General features: G+C 43.4%; 1 protein-coding gene across 1 annotated transcript in view; it reads right to left on the bottom strand.

Annotated features, from left to right (window-relative positions):
* The window catches only part of LOC308365458 (calcium/calmodulin-dependent protein kinase type II delta 1 chain-like), a gene marked incomplete at its 5' end in the record, with an annotated part of 81,352 nt that extends 63,806 nt beyond the window's left edge, over positions 1-17,546 (bottom strand). Inside the window, 2 exons of the mRNA XM_080838884.1 lie at positions 16,547-16,641; positions 17,485-17,546. Coding sequence (XP_080695010.1) covers positions 16,547-16,641; positions 17,485-17,546 — 157 coding nt within the window. The remainder of the gene's footprint in view (positions 1-16,546; positions 16,642-17,484) is intronic.
* Between the last annotated feature and the right edge of the window lie 1,276 nt (positions 17,547-18,822).

Here is an 18,822-nt window from a genome sequence, read left to right on the forward strand (position 1 = left end):
ATATGTCAAGGGCAGACAATGGGGAATGCCTTCTTGTTCATGGGGAGCTGGAAGAGGAGCAGTTATTTGGCTGCACGTCGGACCACAGCAACACTCAATAACGTAGAACTTTGAGTTGCTATCCAATCAGAGTGTGTGACGGCGTCTCTGCGACAGCGTCTCTGCGACACAACAACATTTTTTTATTTGACTTAAATCTCTACTGAGCGTGTGTTTGCATACGTGTGTGTGTGTGTGTGTGTCTCAAAGGAAACAAAGAGTGGAATGCGGGGCAGACAGCTCTTTGCTCCTGTATCTTTCTCTTGTTACTCTCTGGGGTGTGTTTACTAGCTCATAAATACAAGCTTAGCTTTAATAGTCATCCTTCATAAGGCCTGGCATGGAGTTCAAAGTACCGACAAAAAATGAAGCCAGGCAAAGAGACAGCTGGGGACCAACAGGGAAAGCAAATTGAGTAAGAGAGAAAGAGAAAGACGCTAGAGAGAGAGAGATGCTAGAGAGAGAGAGAGAGATGTTAGCCTGCTGTATGCCTTTTCTGTGTGTGTGTGTGTGTTTGTGTGTGTGTGTATGTGTATGTGTGTGTGTGTGTGTGCGTGAGTGTGTGTGTGTGTCTCAGTCTGTGTATGATGATGGTCAGTATGCCTGAAATGTCAACAGGAAGGGAATGAACAACACACTCTCTGCCAAACACACTAGAGTCACAGAAATCCATTTAGTCAGTTACCGATTCTCTTCATCCTGTTAATCCATCTCTATCCTCCTCAAACACACAGACACACAGACAGAAAGACAGACTCACAACCACACACACGTCTAAAAACAGAAGTGCATATAAACTCTAGCCCAACAGAACACAAGGCCTGGTGCCAAGCCTGTGAGGGAGAGGACCAGTAATCAGAAACTGCCATTACTCTCTGGGTGAAGTGAGTGTTCCTTGAAAGAACTAAAGAGAGTGAGCAAGGGGGGCAGGAGTGTGTGTGTGTGTGTGTGTGTGTGAAAAAGGACAGAAAGAAAAAAGTGAGAGAAAAGGGGAAAAGAGATTCATGTTAAATCTTATCTGTACTTCAACGTGGAGGTATTCCTACTTTATCTGCTGCCCTTATGCACACACCTTTCATGATGCTAACTTCTGTCTACATGGAAGAAATACGCAGGACCACACCCAACCCAACTTCAAGACTTTCCCAGTACCGCACACAACCCAAGACTTGCAGGTTGAGGCCTGTTCTGTCATCTAAACATTCTATTTGTCCGCTTGAACGTTTGCACATGCAATAAACAAGTCTCAGGACACACTAACAACTGTGGTTTAACTTCAGGCAACAGGATGCAGAGTTTCCACAGCCTCCTCGAAGTGCAGTCTAAACAGTATAGCCGTGGCATACACCTGAGTAGGTGAGAGTCTGAGATCAGGAGTGGGAGATACTAATGGTGAATTTTTTTCTTAAAAAAGAAGAAAAGAAAATTAATTAAAAAAATCCCACCCCACCCCCAGCAGTGTCGTCAGCATAGAGAAGGTTAAGCTATGTTCTGAGGTCAGCAGGGTCGTGGGGTCTACGCCTGACTGCTCTTGTGTGGGAGGGTTTGCATAAACGTAGTCTTTCAGCAGGGGATTTGCACATTCAAAACACCTTTACTGGCAACAACACTCTCTTCCTCTCTGCGGTCAGTCTCATCAGCACTGGTTTGCACTTTTTTAAGGTGACAAACAGCCATGTTTAGGTCCATTTCCTTAATCTTGAGCCTACTCCAGCCCATAGGTTGAGTATGAGCGGCATGACTTTTCTCAACGGTTTCTGGCTTATTTGACCATGATGAACAAAACTAGGGTGCTGTCATTAACTGTAACCCGAGCAAACATCAAGATTTTGCCACGCCCTTTTAGGGCGCGTCCAGCGCATCTGTATCTCAGCTTCTGAAGGTCTTAGACACTTGAATGTGGTCTCAAAGAAACAACAACTACAACAACAACAAAAACTAAAAATATTTTTTGCTGCCTGGGGTTCAATTGGACGAGAGTGCAGAGGCAGATGCAGTGACCTGTTACACCATCAGAGAACAGTGCTGCGAGGCTGCAAAGCTGGGGGTGTGTTCCCCATAAGCACTGTTGTGCACATGGCAACTGGGAAACAGAAAGTGTTCAAAATTTTTTAGGAAATGAAACGAGAAAGTGAGGAGTCTAGTCAAAGGTTACTGGCAATGGCACACTGGGCCAAACGAGGAATGAAGCTTCAGAAAGGATAAAATGAAATGTTTGGCAGTGTCACCTGCTTGTATCACCGCGTAATCATTCAGGGGTGAACTGCAATTTACAAATGCTTTAAATCATTTACGAAATTCAGCACACAAAAAAAAAAGAACTCGACGGGAATGAGCAGAAGGGAAATTTGGGTTGACCCGGCAAATGAACGCGACAGGAGGAAAAAGGCTGAGGGAGCCGAGCGTCTGATCACCCCCGGTGGCGGTGATGGTCCGGCCCTGGCCCGGCTCAGGCGAGCAGCCGTGGACTGTCTGGCCTCAGAGCTCCGGCACCAGCAGTCACCATCTGCTCGGCTTCGCCTCCTTCGTAAAACAGCCCGGTCTCTCTACTTTAATTAGCTCGTGACGAGGTGGTGGGGGGGAAGCTAAATTAAAAGGAGTCAGTCAAAAACGAGAACCCTCTGGGAGGAACAGAAAAAGCCTCATGAGCAGAGGACTCTAGAGGTAGTCTAGTACTCCATTACTATGAGAGGGGGTGGATAGAACATCCTAAAGCATGGCACAGTGGCATATATCAGTATGGTATGGTCCGTATAGTATAGTATAGTATAGTATAGTATAATACAGCACAGCATGCTGTCATACAGTAAGATTGGGTTCAGGTTTGCAGTCTGTACAGAAGTTCACATTAGTGATAAATACTTACCTTCTTAACATAAGTGGTTTGTATAATACTGTCAGCATATAACTACTGTAAATGTAAAGTTAGACGTAATATTCCCATGTTATTCTCCTTAGAAAACCATGCTACTTTTATAGCCTCTTTCAGCATGAATACTGTATCTGTTCCCTGTTTCATCGAAAACGTGACAGTTAATATTAATACCTACTTACTGTGCGAGAGTCAACACTACTAGTAAAAAACTTAACTTAACTAGTAAATGAAACAATAAACAGCTGTAATTAAAACCACATGTTCAGTCACTGGCCTCCAGAGGCAGCAAACACACCCATCACACACAAACAACTTGCTTGGACACGAGAGCGGATTTAGTGAACCTCCCAGTCGATTATGCGTGCACTGTTCATTGATGTCGTCTGACCTGGTATGGGTTAATGATCACTGAGTCTAGTCTGGTCTAAAGTCACTACAATGGAATTGGCCGATCAGCTACGGCTCGCAGTCAATCTGTTTGTAAAAGAACACCCGACAGCAATAAAGAGCAGACAAGCAAGAGAGATTAATCAGGAATGTCTTAAGATAAACAAAATGACAGATAAGAATGTGGCAGGCAGAACACGATATTGGTTGCTAACATGACCTTTGCTTTGCCAAGTCACTGGGGGACACATACAAACACACACACACACACAGACACACAGACACACACACACACACACACACACACACACACACACACACACACACACACACACATATTCCAGCAGTGATATGTTTATCTTATCTCAAGTTAAGGCTTGAGCAGACAGGCCAGTACCAGCACTATATCTCAATCAGCAATGTAGTCAGAACAATAGGGTTCATAAAAAGTGGCTGTATGGTTTCAGATTTCCAGTTATTCAAGGAATTAAAGAACTAGCTACTGCATTTCCCAACACTGCCTACTGAAACCCTGACAGAAGATCAGTAGAATTCCTATGTGGTTAATACTAACCAGTTACAGAAACCAGAACATTAGCCTCAAAAATGTGAACCACAGCTCGGGTCAATTCTGTGTAAAGATAGCATTGGCGCTCCTACGCACACATACATGAATGTGCACACACACACAAAACACACACACACACACACACACACACACACACACACACACACAAATGTGTAAAAGCACACACACGCACACGCACACACAGTGTTAGTCTACACAATTCACAGTTTCATACTTTTCTTTTTTCAGGAAACTCCCCCAGCAGCTAATTCTAGAAACTTACGCCTGCATGATGCAGCTTCTACTGGTACATTTCCCCTGTATTTGTACAGTGCTTCCAGGACTATGCAGGCATGTCTCTCGAGGGATTGCCTGACGCCATCACAAACACACAAACACACTGACCTCTGTCTCCAGAGACCAATCCCTGGTGATTCACTGCGCTCAGGAGTACCTTCAATATCAGCAGCCCAGCTATTTCAACACTGAAAAGACTGCATTTACACACAGTCGCTGTTACTTTGTCTGCCAACATCAGTGAAGGGACACAGACACATGTGCATACGTACACGCACACACGCACACACACACACACACACGTTACAACTGCAAAGTTTCATTGTAAGCTCATCAGGACAGAGACACACACACAAATCGCCATGAACATACACAGACACACTCACCAAGACACACAAACACACACACACACACACACACACACACAGCTCTCTGACAGACAGCACTGTTGTGAAGCAATGCTCAGTGCTGCTGGAGTGGACAGCACCGCCCCATCAGCTCAGCAGCTTTGCCATCACTCCCTCAGGTCCGGCTGTCAAGGCGTCAGGGCAGTTCTGTCTGCCGAGACTGCCTATCTGGTACAGGGACAAGACCGGATGCTAATCCACAATACAGTAAACAATGCTTGCTTTAGCGTCATGACATCTGGTCCAATTTGTGCCGAGTACTTCTATCAAGCAATTTCTTCACCGCAGCAGGGAGCATGTAGCTGAAATGGGGAAAAAAATAGGATTGCCATTGACACTTTAGACAGCTCAAGGTAGCAAGGCAGCAGGCAGCTGCCTTCCGTTTGAGACACAGCCCACATGTGGACAGTGTCTAAACACCTTTTAGAGTCAAAAGGTCCAATGTCAACACGTCACCAATGACATGCGCTAAATGTCCTTCCTCAGTAGTCTGTGAGCTGTTGTTCTATGGAGTCAGTGGGTTCGCACAGTCGATCGCGAAATCGTCATTATCTATTTCACCCATAGTTTAGTTTAGAAATGAGTCAGTTATGAGTCATATACACGAGCATTTACAAACAGTCCAAACAAGCAAAGCATCTATGAGATATGACCGTAAACACAGCACCTCAGTGGCTGATTAAAATGTAATACAGCCGAGGGGTCATTTAGGGCAAATAGGCCACCACCGTCCCTTTATCAGAGAGCTTCAGGGCAAGGGTGACTAATAGGTCAACATAACGCTTCATTGCACAAATGAACAATCAGTGGCAAGGCTCGGGGGGCCGGCGGCTCTGGTTAACCATACTGGCAAAGGGTTGGAGAAGGAGGCAATAGTAACAGTTCGAAATCTAAATAGAAATAGAAATAAATTCTCTGGCCTCATAACTCTAATCTAAATAACAACCGAAAGGGGAATTAACATTTGTCTCTGGCCGCCACTAGATTTATGATACATTGATGGCATCCAGAAAACAATGCTTGATTAAGTGTCAACACATACAAGACCTATCTCCAGCCTGGGTCATTATGCTGATGCTTGTGAGTCCCATGCTTTTAGATACCTCACAGTTCAGGATTTACCTGCTCCATTTGGTCACCGAAGCCCATCATGCATATTGTTAGCATGGCATATTTTAATATAATCCATCACGTCCACTACTATATTGATGCAAATGATACTTCATACACAGATGCACTGGAGACCATGAATACTCTTAATTGTGACTCTAGGTCCACACTGAAAAATTCCACCTCTTCCCTAGAAAGGGTACTTCTAAAGTCTCCAAGGATTTAAACCTGTGGTCCTCCTATTAGTTATTTCAGCAACGAAAAGACCTGTCAATCCGTCGCCTGCTTAGTAGTGAAGAAGCAAAAGTGCAGGGTCAGACGCGCAGCTTCAGAAAAAGAAGTGTACAGCAACACCAAGCTCGAGATTAAACACGCTGGGGATTTTAACACACTGACATATGGCCATCGATGGGTGTTATGTAAACTGGTATGTGTTATAAATCACAAAGCCTCGAGATGGTAAATGAAAAATGAAAATGTAATCCTTCACAAACATACACACATACCAAACACACACACACACACACACACACAGACACACACAAATCATCTCGGGGCCAAAACCATTCCAGCTGCCACCTCTCACCCAACACTCTGCTGTGCTTTACATTCATGACAGCAATGCATTTGAAATCTATGGACATAATATATTTATATATCCTGAGGTCTGAGAACCTTAAAGTCATGCGGAATTCCTATTAGTCTGGTCTAACGCACGCACGCACGCGCACGCACACGCACACGCACACACACACACACACACACACACACACACACACACACACACACACACACACACACACACACACACACACGTGGGGTGGAGAGTGAGAGAGAGAGAGAGAGCACAGAACACACACATAGGAGGCAAGGGCGCTCTACTCATGCGAGGACGTAATAGTCGAGCGAGGCACTTCCCCGGCTGAGGCGTCGTCAGGGGCCGGCGGATCATTTTCATCATGAATACATGAATAGCAATGAGAGGACATCCCGGTGGAGATGGAAACGCATTAGCGGTCTCACAGCCTCCGCCGGAGAGATGAGAGGGAACGGGAGCAGGTGGGGTTGGGGCGCAGACATTAGCGCTGTCACTGATGCAAGTGGGAGGGAGGAGAGGCTAGTCATTTTCTGTCATTACTGCTAAGCACTGTCGCCTTAACGAAAGGGGAACAGAAAGTTTAGATAGGGATATGTGTTTTTTTCACGGGCCGTGAACTTCAAAGTTCAGACTGTTTTCATATCACTAGTCTATAACCAAGGAAGGTTGAGGTTTGAACCTCTACATGCTCTCACTCTGTCTCTCTCCATTTTAAACACATTTAAGAGATCTGACATAGGTCTTTGCATTCTCTCTCTCTCTCTCTCTCTCTCTCTCTCTCTCTCTCTCTCTCTCTCGCTCTCTCTCTCTCGCTCTCTCTCTCTCGCTCTCTCTGAATTTCAACCTGTGAGACTGTGATACCTGTGTCAGTCCATCCAAAAAAAAAAAACATTTCTTTACCCTTTACCCCCTTTCCATCTCCTAACCCTTACCACATCAAGACCACTACTGCCCTGGAGAGGTGAAGAGACATTTATTAAGAGCTTGAGGGCACCTCTGGGCTTCCATAGATTGACACTGGGCCACTCAGAGAGGTAACGAGCTTCTAATTAAGAGATGGGATCCTCCACGGGCCCACTGGCCTACTTTGGGTATATATTCGGATGTAGACTAAAGCCCCAGAGAAGACTTCATTTCGCCTCTCTTATGATGGGACCGAGAGAGAATAGATTAAGCATAGGGAGAGCAGGGATAGACTTGCGTAAGAGAAAGAGCTTCTGTTTAATGTCTGTGTATTCAAACACACACACGCGCACACACACACACACAGCATATCCGGATATAAAGAAGTACAGAAGCTGTGGTAGCACTCTCCTCTACTGTAGTTCTTTTTGGATCAGTGAAAAAAGGGGGAACGGGGGAGGAGGCAGATTATGCAACAACAAAAAAACGAAATCCTGGCTTTTCATGACTTCCATGTGTCATTCGCTTCTTTTCTGTCTTCGCTCTTCTGATGTGATAGACTTTCCTCAGCTGCTCTGCGCCAAGAATTATGAATGGAGCTGGACAGGAGGATGGGCTTTACGTAATACGTCTGGGAAGGTATCCATCACAGGTGCGCTCTCAAGGATCGGAGTCTGTCTACCTTAATGACTCTATATACAGTCGATGGTCTAGCCCAAACCTGGGCAAAGTGCGGCCGCAGGGCCATTTGCGACCCTTTGGCTGTCCCTGACCGGCCCTCAGAGGTCAATGGTAATTAAGGAATCAAACGTTAAACGATAAAAAATGATAAAACTATTAATTTGTATACTTATACTTTTGCATTGCAAGTTTGCTCTTGTGTGTGTGTGTGTGTGTGTGTGTGTGTGTGTGTGTGTGTGTGCCATGTGTATTGATCGTCTGGGCACACCTTTAACACTGCAAAAACATGCTAATTTTTCTTTTTTTAATGCAGAAAAGGCAGAAAAGGCAGAAATAAATACAAATAATATGCTTTTCGGAACCCAGCACCTATAATATCTTGTCAGGGGAAAGATTCATTCATACAATACTTTTGTTAACTGTAGCATCAACTCACTCTCTCCCTCCCCCTCCTCTTTCTGCCTCACTTAATATCTCTCTCTCACTCTCTCTCTCTCTCTTTTGAGCCAGCTATTTTTATTCAGGCTCTACAGCCTTGGTGTGCTCACTCAGTCGGGGAGGCCCTAGGGTAGACACACAACACACACACGCACACACACACACACACACACGTGTTGTTTTCCTGACGTCACCAGAGTGTTTCAAATGGTGATGTGCACTTGGGGGGGGGGGGGGGGGATGGGGGGGGCTGCGAGGATAGCACTACTGCACATCCTCGTGTGACACTTTGCGAGAACGATTGTCCCCTTTACATTTCACTGACTCACGTGTACAACTGAGCACTCCTGTGTTAGGCCAGTCACTGGGCCCTGCGCTCCTGTGATAGGCCAGTCACTGGGCCCTGCTCCACTTATTGCATAATGCCCCCCTTCCCTGAGGACACCCATGCACAAGAACAAGGAAGCCTTTACTCTTCATCTGTGCTTACATGCCATGTACAGTATGCATTTGTGTGGGGGAGTGTGTCAGGTAGCATCAGGACATTTACTGACACAACAGTACAAGAAGAGTCAGTGCATGCATACAGCGTGTGCCTTTGTGCTGGGGGAGGTAAAGGGTGCGTGGCCATGACTGTGTGTGTGTGTGTGTGCGTGTGTGTGTGTGTGTGAGTGTGTGCGTGTGTGTGTGCGTGCGAGGGAGTGTGAGGGTCACAGGCCTTTTAAATGTTGCTCACTTTGGGTCAGAGAGTGCTTGCAATGTATTGCAACAGTGGTGGGTGAAATCATTTAAGATGTGCTGCTTGATTGATGATGTCACCTGTGGACCAGTGACCCCTGCAGAAGTCAGCAGCCAGTCCAGATGAGCTGTGGGGGAACCCTTTGACTCTTCCTCTTCCTCTTCCTCTCCCCCTTCCTCTCTCGCTCTCTCCCCCTCCCTCTCTCGCTCTTTCTTCCCCCACGCTCTCTCTCTCTCTCTCTCTCTCTCTCTCTTCACCCCCGCTCTCTCTATCTCTCTCTCACTCTCACTCTTTCTCCTTCTCTCTCTTCCCTTAGGCTCTCTCTCTCTCACCCTCTCTTCCCTTCCCCCACTCTATCTCTCCCTCTCTCTCATTTGCTCATTCCCCCTCCTACTTTGCATCTCTGCCCTTCTCCTTCTATCTCTCTTTTATTGTCTTTCTCACTCTCTTCCTCCCTCATCTCATTCATTACATCATTAACCCCCCTCTCCATCTCTCTCCATCTCTCTCCCTCCCTCCACCCACCCTTCTCTCTCTCTCTCTCTATGCCCCCCCCCCCCCCCCCCATCTGATGCCTCCTCCATCTTCCCCTGAGCCCTCTCCTCTGCTGTGGCTTCCTTCGTGTCCCTGACCCACATGACTGAGGTGCGATCATCTCTGGCAGGCATCGGGAGGAGGGACGGGTAGGGCGGTGCTGAAACCCAGATCCATGCATAAGGATAAGAGAGCGGCCGCGCATGTACATGTATGTGGCATGCTCAGCCAGCAGCAGTGCAGGCAGATGCAAATGCAGACACTGACACAGTCCCACACAGGGGCCACACACTTACAGGCACACACACACACACACACACACACACACACACACACACACACACATACAAGCGCGTAGATTTTAGCATACCTTCTTAGCATACCTTCCCTGACTTTACAGAGATCAGTTAATCTACACAAGAGTGGAACACTAGAGTGAATCACCACAGTAACAAATAAATAAATGCATACATTAGAGAGATATGAAAAAACCTCCATCTGTATATGCGTTTTTTTCCCCCCTCCTCCCTGGTGGCATGCACGCTGTGAATCCCACTAAACCCTTCCTGCCAACAAAGAATGAGTGCAAGCAGGAGGGATTCAGAAATCTCTCGCACACCCTCAAACGCACACGCACACGCACACACACACACACACACACACACACACACACACACACAGAGGGAAAGAGAACATAGAGAGAGTAAAAGATGTTAAATGACAGGAGAGAGATGCCAGGTGAGCCAGGCTCTAATTTCGCTCTAGTTCATTCATTCATGCCTTGAGTGTCCCTCCTCTCCTGCACCCTCCTGGCTGAGAGACCCAATTGATCTTTAAATGGCTGCACAGCCCTCCGCTAACAGGCAGACAGCAGGGCTCCATTCGGATCTAATAAAGCTGGAGATTTTACATAAATCCATGGACTGCCTCTAAAACACACATGCATGCATGCACAGACATACACACGCACATATATGCGTTCATACACACACACACACACACACACACACACACACACACACCTGGGAGAGAAGAGGCAGTCAATATCAGTTGTGTGTTATGCTGTCTCTGAGTGATCAATACACACACACACACACACACACACACACACACACACACACACACACACACACACACACACACACACACACACACACACACACACACACACACACACACCTGGGAGAAAAGAGGCAGTCAATATCAGTTGTGTGTTATGCTGTCTCTGAGTGATCAATACACACACACACACACACACACACACACACACACACACATACAAACAGTTCTGTCTTGGCTCCATACGCTGACCCAAAAGAACATCTGCTACTTCAGACAGAAATAGCCTGTGGTTTCATTCACAAGTAGTTAGTGAATTAGATGGGAATTGGCAGCTAAATAAATGCACATCCAGGCAATGAATTGGTGAGGACAATACTGATTTCAGTTCATATTAGGTCACATTTTATACAAAGTTATACAAATGCATTATCATCCCTTGCATATTGCATTGTTGGTGCTATATTTACCTCTGCCAAAGAGGTTATGTGTTAGGTTAGTTAGTTTGTCTGTCAGCACTACAACGCGAAAACTGACAGGCTGGCTGTCATGACACTTGGTGGAGGGGTAGAGAATGGGCCCTGCATAAATGGCTGTTGTTCTCAATGGCATTCATGCATTTGGGTCAATGACATGACATGCATATTTTTGTGTCCGACTGCATCATTTTATTTTTAAATAGTTTGAATCAATTCATGACATGCATCACTTTATTCTATTAAATCTATTTAGTTTGAATTCATTTTCAGGAAATCAGAAAAAAGGATATTATTTTATGTTTTGGGATCTCAAACCCCCAAAATGTCAGGTGGCGCAACCGTCCGTGCAAATGAACAGACTAAAAAAGTATTAAAAAATGGTGTTTTAATGAAAATAAATTCAAAGTAAAATACTTTGGCATGATTTTATGTTTGAAACCTTTCAAATAATTCCAATTTTCCAGATATCAATACTTTGATCTAGTTGAGATAATTAAAAAACTTTTGTCCAGCAATTTGTAAGCTCTCAAATGTCAGGGTGGCACAACCGTAAAAATGTGTCTTTTATTCTGAAGTAGAATGTCAATAATAGTAAACAGGATATTGAATCATCTAGAGGATCCCAATTGACCTTTATGACTGATTGAAAAGGTTGGTCATTTTCTCTCAAATTTTGATAAAAATAGTTACTTTCAACTCCTAGTAAGATTGGTTCACTTTCTATGTCAGGTGGTACAACCAATGTAAAACTAGGGAAATGTTATTTTATCATAAAGCTCTTTTTACATTAAATTATTATATGAATGAACTTGTACTTGAACTCAAAAACTAATACAGGTGTCCAACTAGAGGCCTGTTTAATTTGAAATTAGTGGGGAAAATGTCAGGTGGTGCAACCAGTCAGTCAGGTGGCGCAACTGCAGGGAATTTAACTATACATTATACCTTATAATATTATTATTAATTATAATATGATATATAAGGCTCTTAGATTGTCTATTAATTTTCTAAAATGTTTATAAGTTTAATATTAAAGATGGTATATAGTTTCTAACATTTTCATGATTATTTTAAATCATTTTAGATGTCATTATCAACTAAAGAAAAATCTGCACGACACAGGGAGCTCATAATTATCCGGCTGCAAGACAAATATACCTTGCAAAAAGAAAAGAAAGGTATGATAAACTGTAATGCAAGCCTGGATTTGGTAGTAGATACTTTTATACAGTTGTCAGACCTTTCAAATTTTGGAACCTGTACAGAACTGTTGAAACCTTTCAACCATAAGCTCAACAGCCGTGCTAGCCAAATGCCACTACAATTGGCCACACCAAGCCAAAGAATGCAGGTTTTTTGAAAGAAAGCCTAAGAGAAGATGAAGTTGTCCTCCACATCAATTTTTCTGAAAACTTCTCCTGCTAGCTTCATAGTGAGGTACAGTCTTTCCATTTTGGAGGGAGTCGGAAGCAAGCTACAGTCCACACCTGTGTAGCTTATACAACAGCTGGCTAACAGGCCTATGCCACCATCTCTGCGCCCCTTCGGCACAATGAGAGAGCTGTGTGGGCCCACTTGGAGCCAGTGCTAAGGGATGTAATGAGGAAATGCAACCCATCCCCCACAACTTTACACGTAATGAGTGACGGTCCAGTCACCCAGTACCGAAATAATATATTTTTTTTTGCTCAGCCCATCCAGCTGATATCATTTTTGACTATACAAAGGATGTCCTCAAAGTGATATCAGAACCTTGGAGTAAAGTATCAAATCAAAACCTGATACTTTAGAGTGTGACTTTGTTGTTGATCATTTACAATCAATTACAGTAGGCTACATCTAATCAATCTGTTGCACTATAGCCTATTCCTATACCGAATGTGATCCTGTGGCCTATATCCTGTTTTTGATCAAGTCACTTCCTTTTTTTAATAGTCTTGATAAATGTGATCAATATACTACCTTAACATCAGCAGAGACTGTTAACTTAAATATTTTTTTGTTGTATTTGAAATAAAAATGCAGTCATTACTACTGTTGTCAGGTGGCACAACTGAATCGTCAGGTGGTGCGACCAGGTAACATTTGTATTTAAGACAATAAATAATAGATTAAAGTGACAAGTGGTTTCAAACTATGATGTGCATAGCTATTGTATTGAAAACATTAATTTTGTATATTCATAAAACAATTTTTTGGTCTTTAAATGTAAAATTGGATACTTAACAAATGTTAAGTATCCAATTTTACATTTAAAGACCAAAAAATTGTTTTATGAATATACAAAATTAATGTTTTCAATTTTTTTAATTAATTAAATACAAAATACCTGGCGCTAGGGTGCGATAATCTAAAATTGTTGTTAATACAAAAAACAAACACAAAATAATAATCTGTAAGGCACTGTATACAAACTAAGGAACACTTGCTAAAAAAATTACTTTGAGTTAATAGTAGGTAAATATATATATTTTTTACAAATATTTGGTTGCGCCACCTGACATTTATTGGGTGGTGAAGTTAAAAATACAGTCAAAAAATGAATTTAATCACTTTGAAAAGTTATTTATCAAATAAGACTTGTTTCAACACATTGCTCCAATTTCAAAAACATGCATTACATCAATTTTGAAAACACATTTAAAAAATATTTTTTTTAAAGCCTTATTTGTCATTGACCCATTTGCACAAAACAGCAAAACCAGAAAAAAATACATAGGCAAAAAAAGAATCACCGCCATTGCTGATACCTCTTGGAAATTATGTCTAGCTGCCGATAGAAAGAGAGAGATAGAGAAACTCTACAGGAGCTGGTCCGCTTCCGCGTCACCACACTTACGCCAAACCAAAGCCTAACTTTCCACAGATTTCCAAGTACACATCCCAGAAACCATTTCTTAAAAGGACTCCAGGACCCATGAACTTGGTGACCCGGTGACATCACACTCAACACAAGAGGTTTCCCCTTTTGAACAAGCTGCAGTCAATCCTGCACCAATTAGAACAGTGACTACAACAAATGCCCAAGTTAACATCACTGTCACTACAAAACACAGGGCTCATCCAAGCATTGAACACATGTCTCTGTTTAAATAGGTCTATGGAGGCACAGCCTTTGAGGATGACTCGAAGCGTTACGTCTTTCCACTCCTGCTGCTGGGCTTCTCATTCCATGCACACTGGGCAAGAGGGGTCAAATACACTTGCAAGGATGTTGCCATATCTATCGTGAACAGGCCCTCCTTCAAATATGTGGTGCAGAATCGTTCTCAGAGAGGGATACATCTCTCAGATACAGGCGGATTACGCTGAATTAACAAAGCCTGTGTTTTAATCGCAAAGTATATATATGCAATGCACAGCCACCTAGCTTACATATTCAGAACGGTTCTCATTTAATAACCCATTTCCTTTTCTCTGGTAAGAAAATGGTAAGCTACAGAGTGTGCGTCAGTTACACCCAATAGCTCAATCAGAAGATGTCTTCACGGCTCCTCAGCCACTAGTAAGCGCAGATATGAGGGATGAAGGACCCATAGTCCCAGAGAGAATGTTTCTTCTCAAACAATCTACCTAAAATGTAAGACCAGCTAGCTGAGGAATACAAAAATAAATAATAATAAATACATTCTAGGGACAAAAACTGTGATACAGAGTAAAGCAGTCAGTCATACCCTCTACTAAATGAAGCCATTTCAGCACACACCAGACACTGGTGGAGGAGGACAGATGAGGAAGTCACTGGCAGCTAAAGCCCACGCCTGAGCGACCCAAAGGAAAGCAGGAGTCTGGGTTAGTGGGCTATTACCTCCTCCAGGGCTTCTTTACTCGGATAAGTCTATTTGAACACACTTCTTTCTCATGACCCATTTTGAGAACCTTTACCCTGAAGTGGTCAGAACAAACTGCGAAGCTATAAGGGGGTATGGGATGGGAGTGGGTGTCGCACACAGCGACTGATGATGGGCTGGACCTGGGCTAGTGGTGGGCCGGTGCAGGCCAGATCTGGGCCAAAGCCCTTGCAGTCAGATGCCATTGTGGGTGTTGGTTGGTACAGTGGTTATCGTCACCCCGCTTGGTTTGATTCCCGGTCATCGCAGAATGCCTATGTGTAGCTCACTTTCGATAAAAGTGTCTGCCAAATACCAGGCATTTAGCATTTAACTTTTTATCTGGGTGAGGTAATGCTTACTTAGATGCAATTCTGAGCTACAAAAGGAAAGCCCTGGACTGGCCTACCCTGTCAATCCCCTTTCAAATATACAAGCATTCATGATCTATTTTTCTTGTCTTTCATTAACTGCTGGTACCCAAAAGACTACCATCCTGGTGGGTGACACTGTATTCAGTAATTCATTTTGCCTTTGCTTAAATGATGGTCAATGCAGAAGCCCTGACAGAACAAAGAACTTGAACCGCATCCATTTCCCTCTCACACAAACCTTTACAAAGACTGACCTCTGCATCTCTTAGCAAGCCTGACAAATGCTGCTCACATCAACGAGCACAGTGCCACAGACAACCATGGCGGCTCCATCCTACGCAGTAGCTCTCCACACAGCTGCTTTTGAGAGGCATGAAAGAGCAACTAGATTCTGAGTAAGAGGTCCCTATTATGCTATTGACAGGCATGCTTGCAACACTGCGAGGCAGTCAGAGAAGTCTGCCCCGCTGCCTTTGTATAACTAGACACACTAGACGTGACAAAGAGCTCTGGGTCTGTGCCTTCCTGATCTGATAAAAGGTGGGAATCCCCAGGATAAAATCTATCTTTAAAAAACATAAATATTGACCTTTTTTTGGCCACCAAGGAAACATTTTATGGTCCCCTGAATGGCTTCTGACTACTGAGGAATCAGCCCTACAGCTTGTGGCTCTCTGCCCATACCGGACAGCTTGCGGTCAGGTAAAGTTCATAAGCCATGTAAAGAGGCAATGAGTAACAGCTGGGCAAGATTCTTCCCAGATCCGTTCGGTCAACCGCTATTCTTAAAAGTGGCACATCTAAACTAGTGAGTGCTATTCAAAACAGACCTGCAGCTCTCTTCACAGAGCGACTATTTGACGGCAACCTTAAATAACACCATGATCTTTAAAGATACAGCAGTGAGACCTGAGGCAGAAGCCCCCGTCCTGAGGAAGTTAGCTGCTGACCACACCCACAAGGGTCAAAATGAGTCAAGACTGACTACTGACAGTTCACTTGAGAAGTCCCTTACTTCTGTTTCACTTTCCTGTCATTTGGGCTAGAGAGAGAAACTTGGAACTGCTAAAAAAGAAACATGTTGTGGTTGACGGTGCATTATAGCCTGTAGTTCTTCCCTCAGCAGTGTGTTATAGCAAAGCCAGAAGCATGAACATGGGACTGGGGTCATTTCTGAGATATTTTTGATGCGGGATGCAGATGGGATCAAAGACTTGGTGCTGCTTACCTCTGGCGGACAGCTTCTTGGTGTTGATGATTTTGGCAGCGTACTCCTGACCAGTTGAGATCTTCATGCATCTTCTGACCACAGAGAAGGCACCTCTGTATTTCAAAGTGAACAGTCTGTTAGAGGATCACTGCACCGTGCTTTGTGACTGGGTGGTTGCTCTATTTACACAATACATCTATACATTTCTGACGACATTTGTGAACGACCAGCAAAAGCAGAGTATGCTGAATATTCGTTCATCATAGCTTTTTGCAGGTTATACACCAATTGTCAGACACCAAGGCATTTCATGATATATTTTCTGATATTGTTTGGTACCCAAGAGGATCGGGCTAAACGTCTGCTCCTCTATTTAAGTAAAACAAAAGTACGCGAGAATGTCCTATCTGAAGCAATCCAGTTAAGCCACTTGTCAGTTGGAATGCGTTCAAAATACTGGATTTCTTCATTACACCTATAAAGCGCGTCTTGTACACAGTCTCAACAATGCGATATAACGTTAGGTAAAAGCAACAGACATCATCAATTACGACCACAGACAACAGACGCTCTTGAATTGAAAAACTGCAAGCTTCCGAAGCATGGGTTTCTAGTCCTCGAAATTGGCTTAATATTATTGGGGGGAATTCCGACGCCAAGTGGCTCTTCGCTGGGAGAAGCAGAGTAGAGCTTTCCAGTTCGTGCAGATCAACTCCGTTTATTTTAAATTGTATTATATTTAGGAAGTTATGCAAACCTGCGTATTCCACGAACAACCTAAAGTTACTTGGTGGATACAGTCAGTTGCCCTGATTAAGTGACACATTCCAAACAGGTGACAGGTAGCTTACAAACAGCGCAGAAGCTTCAAAGGTGCTGTAGTAATATGAAAACAATTTGTCGAGTTAGTATAGGTGAAAGTATTTACATACATTTCATAATATTTTGAAACTTACTTTCCCAACTCCTCGTAGAGCTGAAATTCATCAGTAAACCTGGTACAGGTTGTTGTAGCCATGATGTGAGAGACGGAGACGAAAAGTCAATCTCAGTACTCTTCTGTTCGTTCTCCGTGCGTGTAAGCTATTCTATGTCTTTAAAACCGATTAAAGTCGCCGCACGCAATTTTACGGGCTAAATAAATGTCCACCGCTTGCTGGCTTTCAACACCTGTCTCCAACTCGAGCAGAGGTTTGACACAGTTTGGTTTGTGATGGTTGACGGAAGAAGTTGAAACGAATTGCCCTGTACCTATACTGACGCTTCGGAACGGCTTGAGATACTTTTTCTGACGCTCGCTTCCTGGTTGTAGTGTACTGTAAGCACTGTACAACGCTCCCCCCTGGCTGTCAAAATAGTGTAACATCCCCAGATTACTATACACGCCTGTAAATCGGTTAATTCACTACCCTAGGTGAAACCTTATCTGAAGTAAACACAGCACTTAGTTCCAGGAAGCACCGAGTTAACAAAAACGAAATGTAAAACTTAGCACTTTAACCCAGGGTAACTAATTGGATGCAATCAATTATCCTCTTTAGTAGTTAGGGTAATCTCTTTAAATCCACGCAACCCACGGTCACGTAGAGGCAAAGTTAAGTTTACGTAGCCTTAGTCTGGTAGTCTGGTTGTGCCGTTTCATGAAACAGTTGTTAGTTGGCATTTCAAAAAAGGCTGCACACAGATGGATTGTTTATTTTGTCAGTCTTCAAACGAAACTACATCGTTTGTGTTGCTTAGTCGAGATCCAAACTAATGCAATTTTTCAAGTTCAGGATTATGATATAGACCCTAGATAGGTAGAATATTTGACCACATATTGACGCTATTTGTATATTCTGGGATATTGTGTTCAATCATTTTAGCAGGTATATCTTTAGATTAGGAGAGAGCAGCTCCATTCATTATTTTACACGTTGGGATATTTTTAGAACAGGGGTGTGTCCTTGTTCTGTAATTGGTTGTACTTAGAGCTCCCTCTAGTGTTTAATTCTATACATAACCTAAGAATTTACGTTTTCCTTTTTCTCACGGGGAGTTTTTATAGCCATGATGTCGTTCATATTTAGCTAATGATATAGAGACATATACTAAAGTTATGCTTAATATAATGAATTAATGAATACAAGTCGAAATCAGACATTTTATGAGTCATCAGTGTGTGTGAGTGTTGCAAATTAGTTAATTTGTTTCCAGTCTTATTTTATGTGTTTTTGTTATCGAGTTACATGTATTGAATCTATAATAGCTTACAAATATAGAAACATTTGTCTCAAAGATGTGTTGGGTTGCTT

The sequence above is a fragment of the Sprattus sprattus genome (genome assembly GCF_963457725.1).
Source record: "Sprattus sprattus genome assembly, chromosome: 5".
Lineage (NCBI taxonomy): Eukaryota > Metazoa > Chordata > Actinopteri > Clupeiformes > Clupeidae > Sprattus > Sprattus sprattus.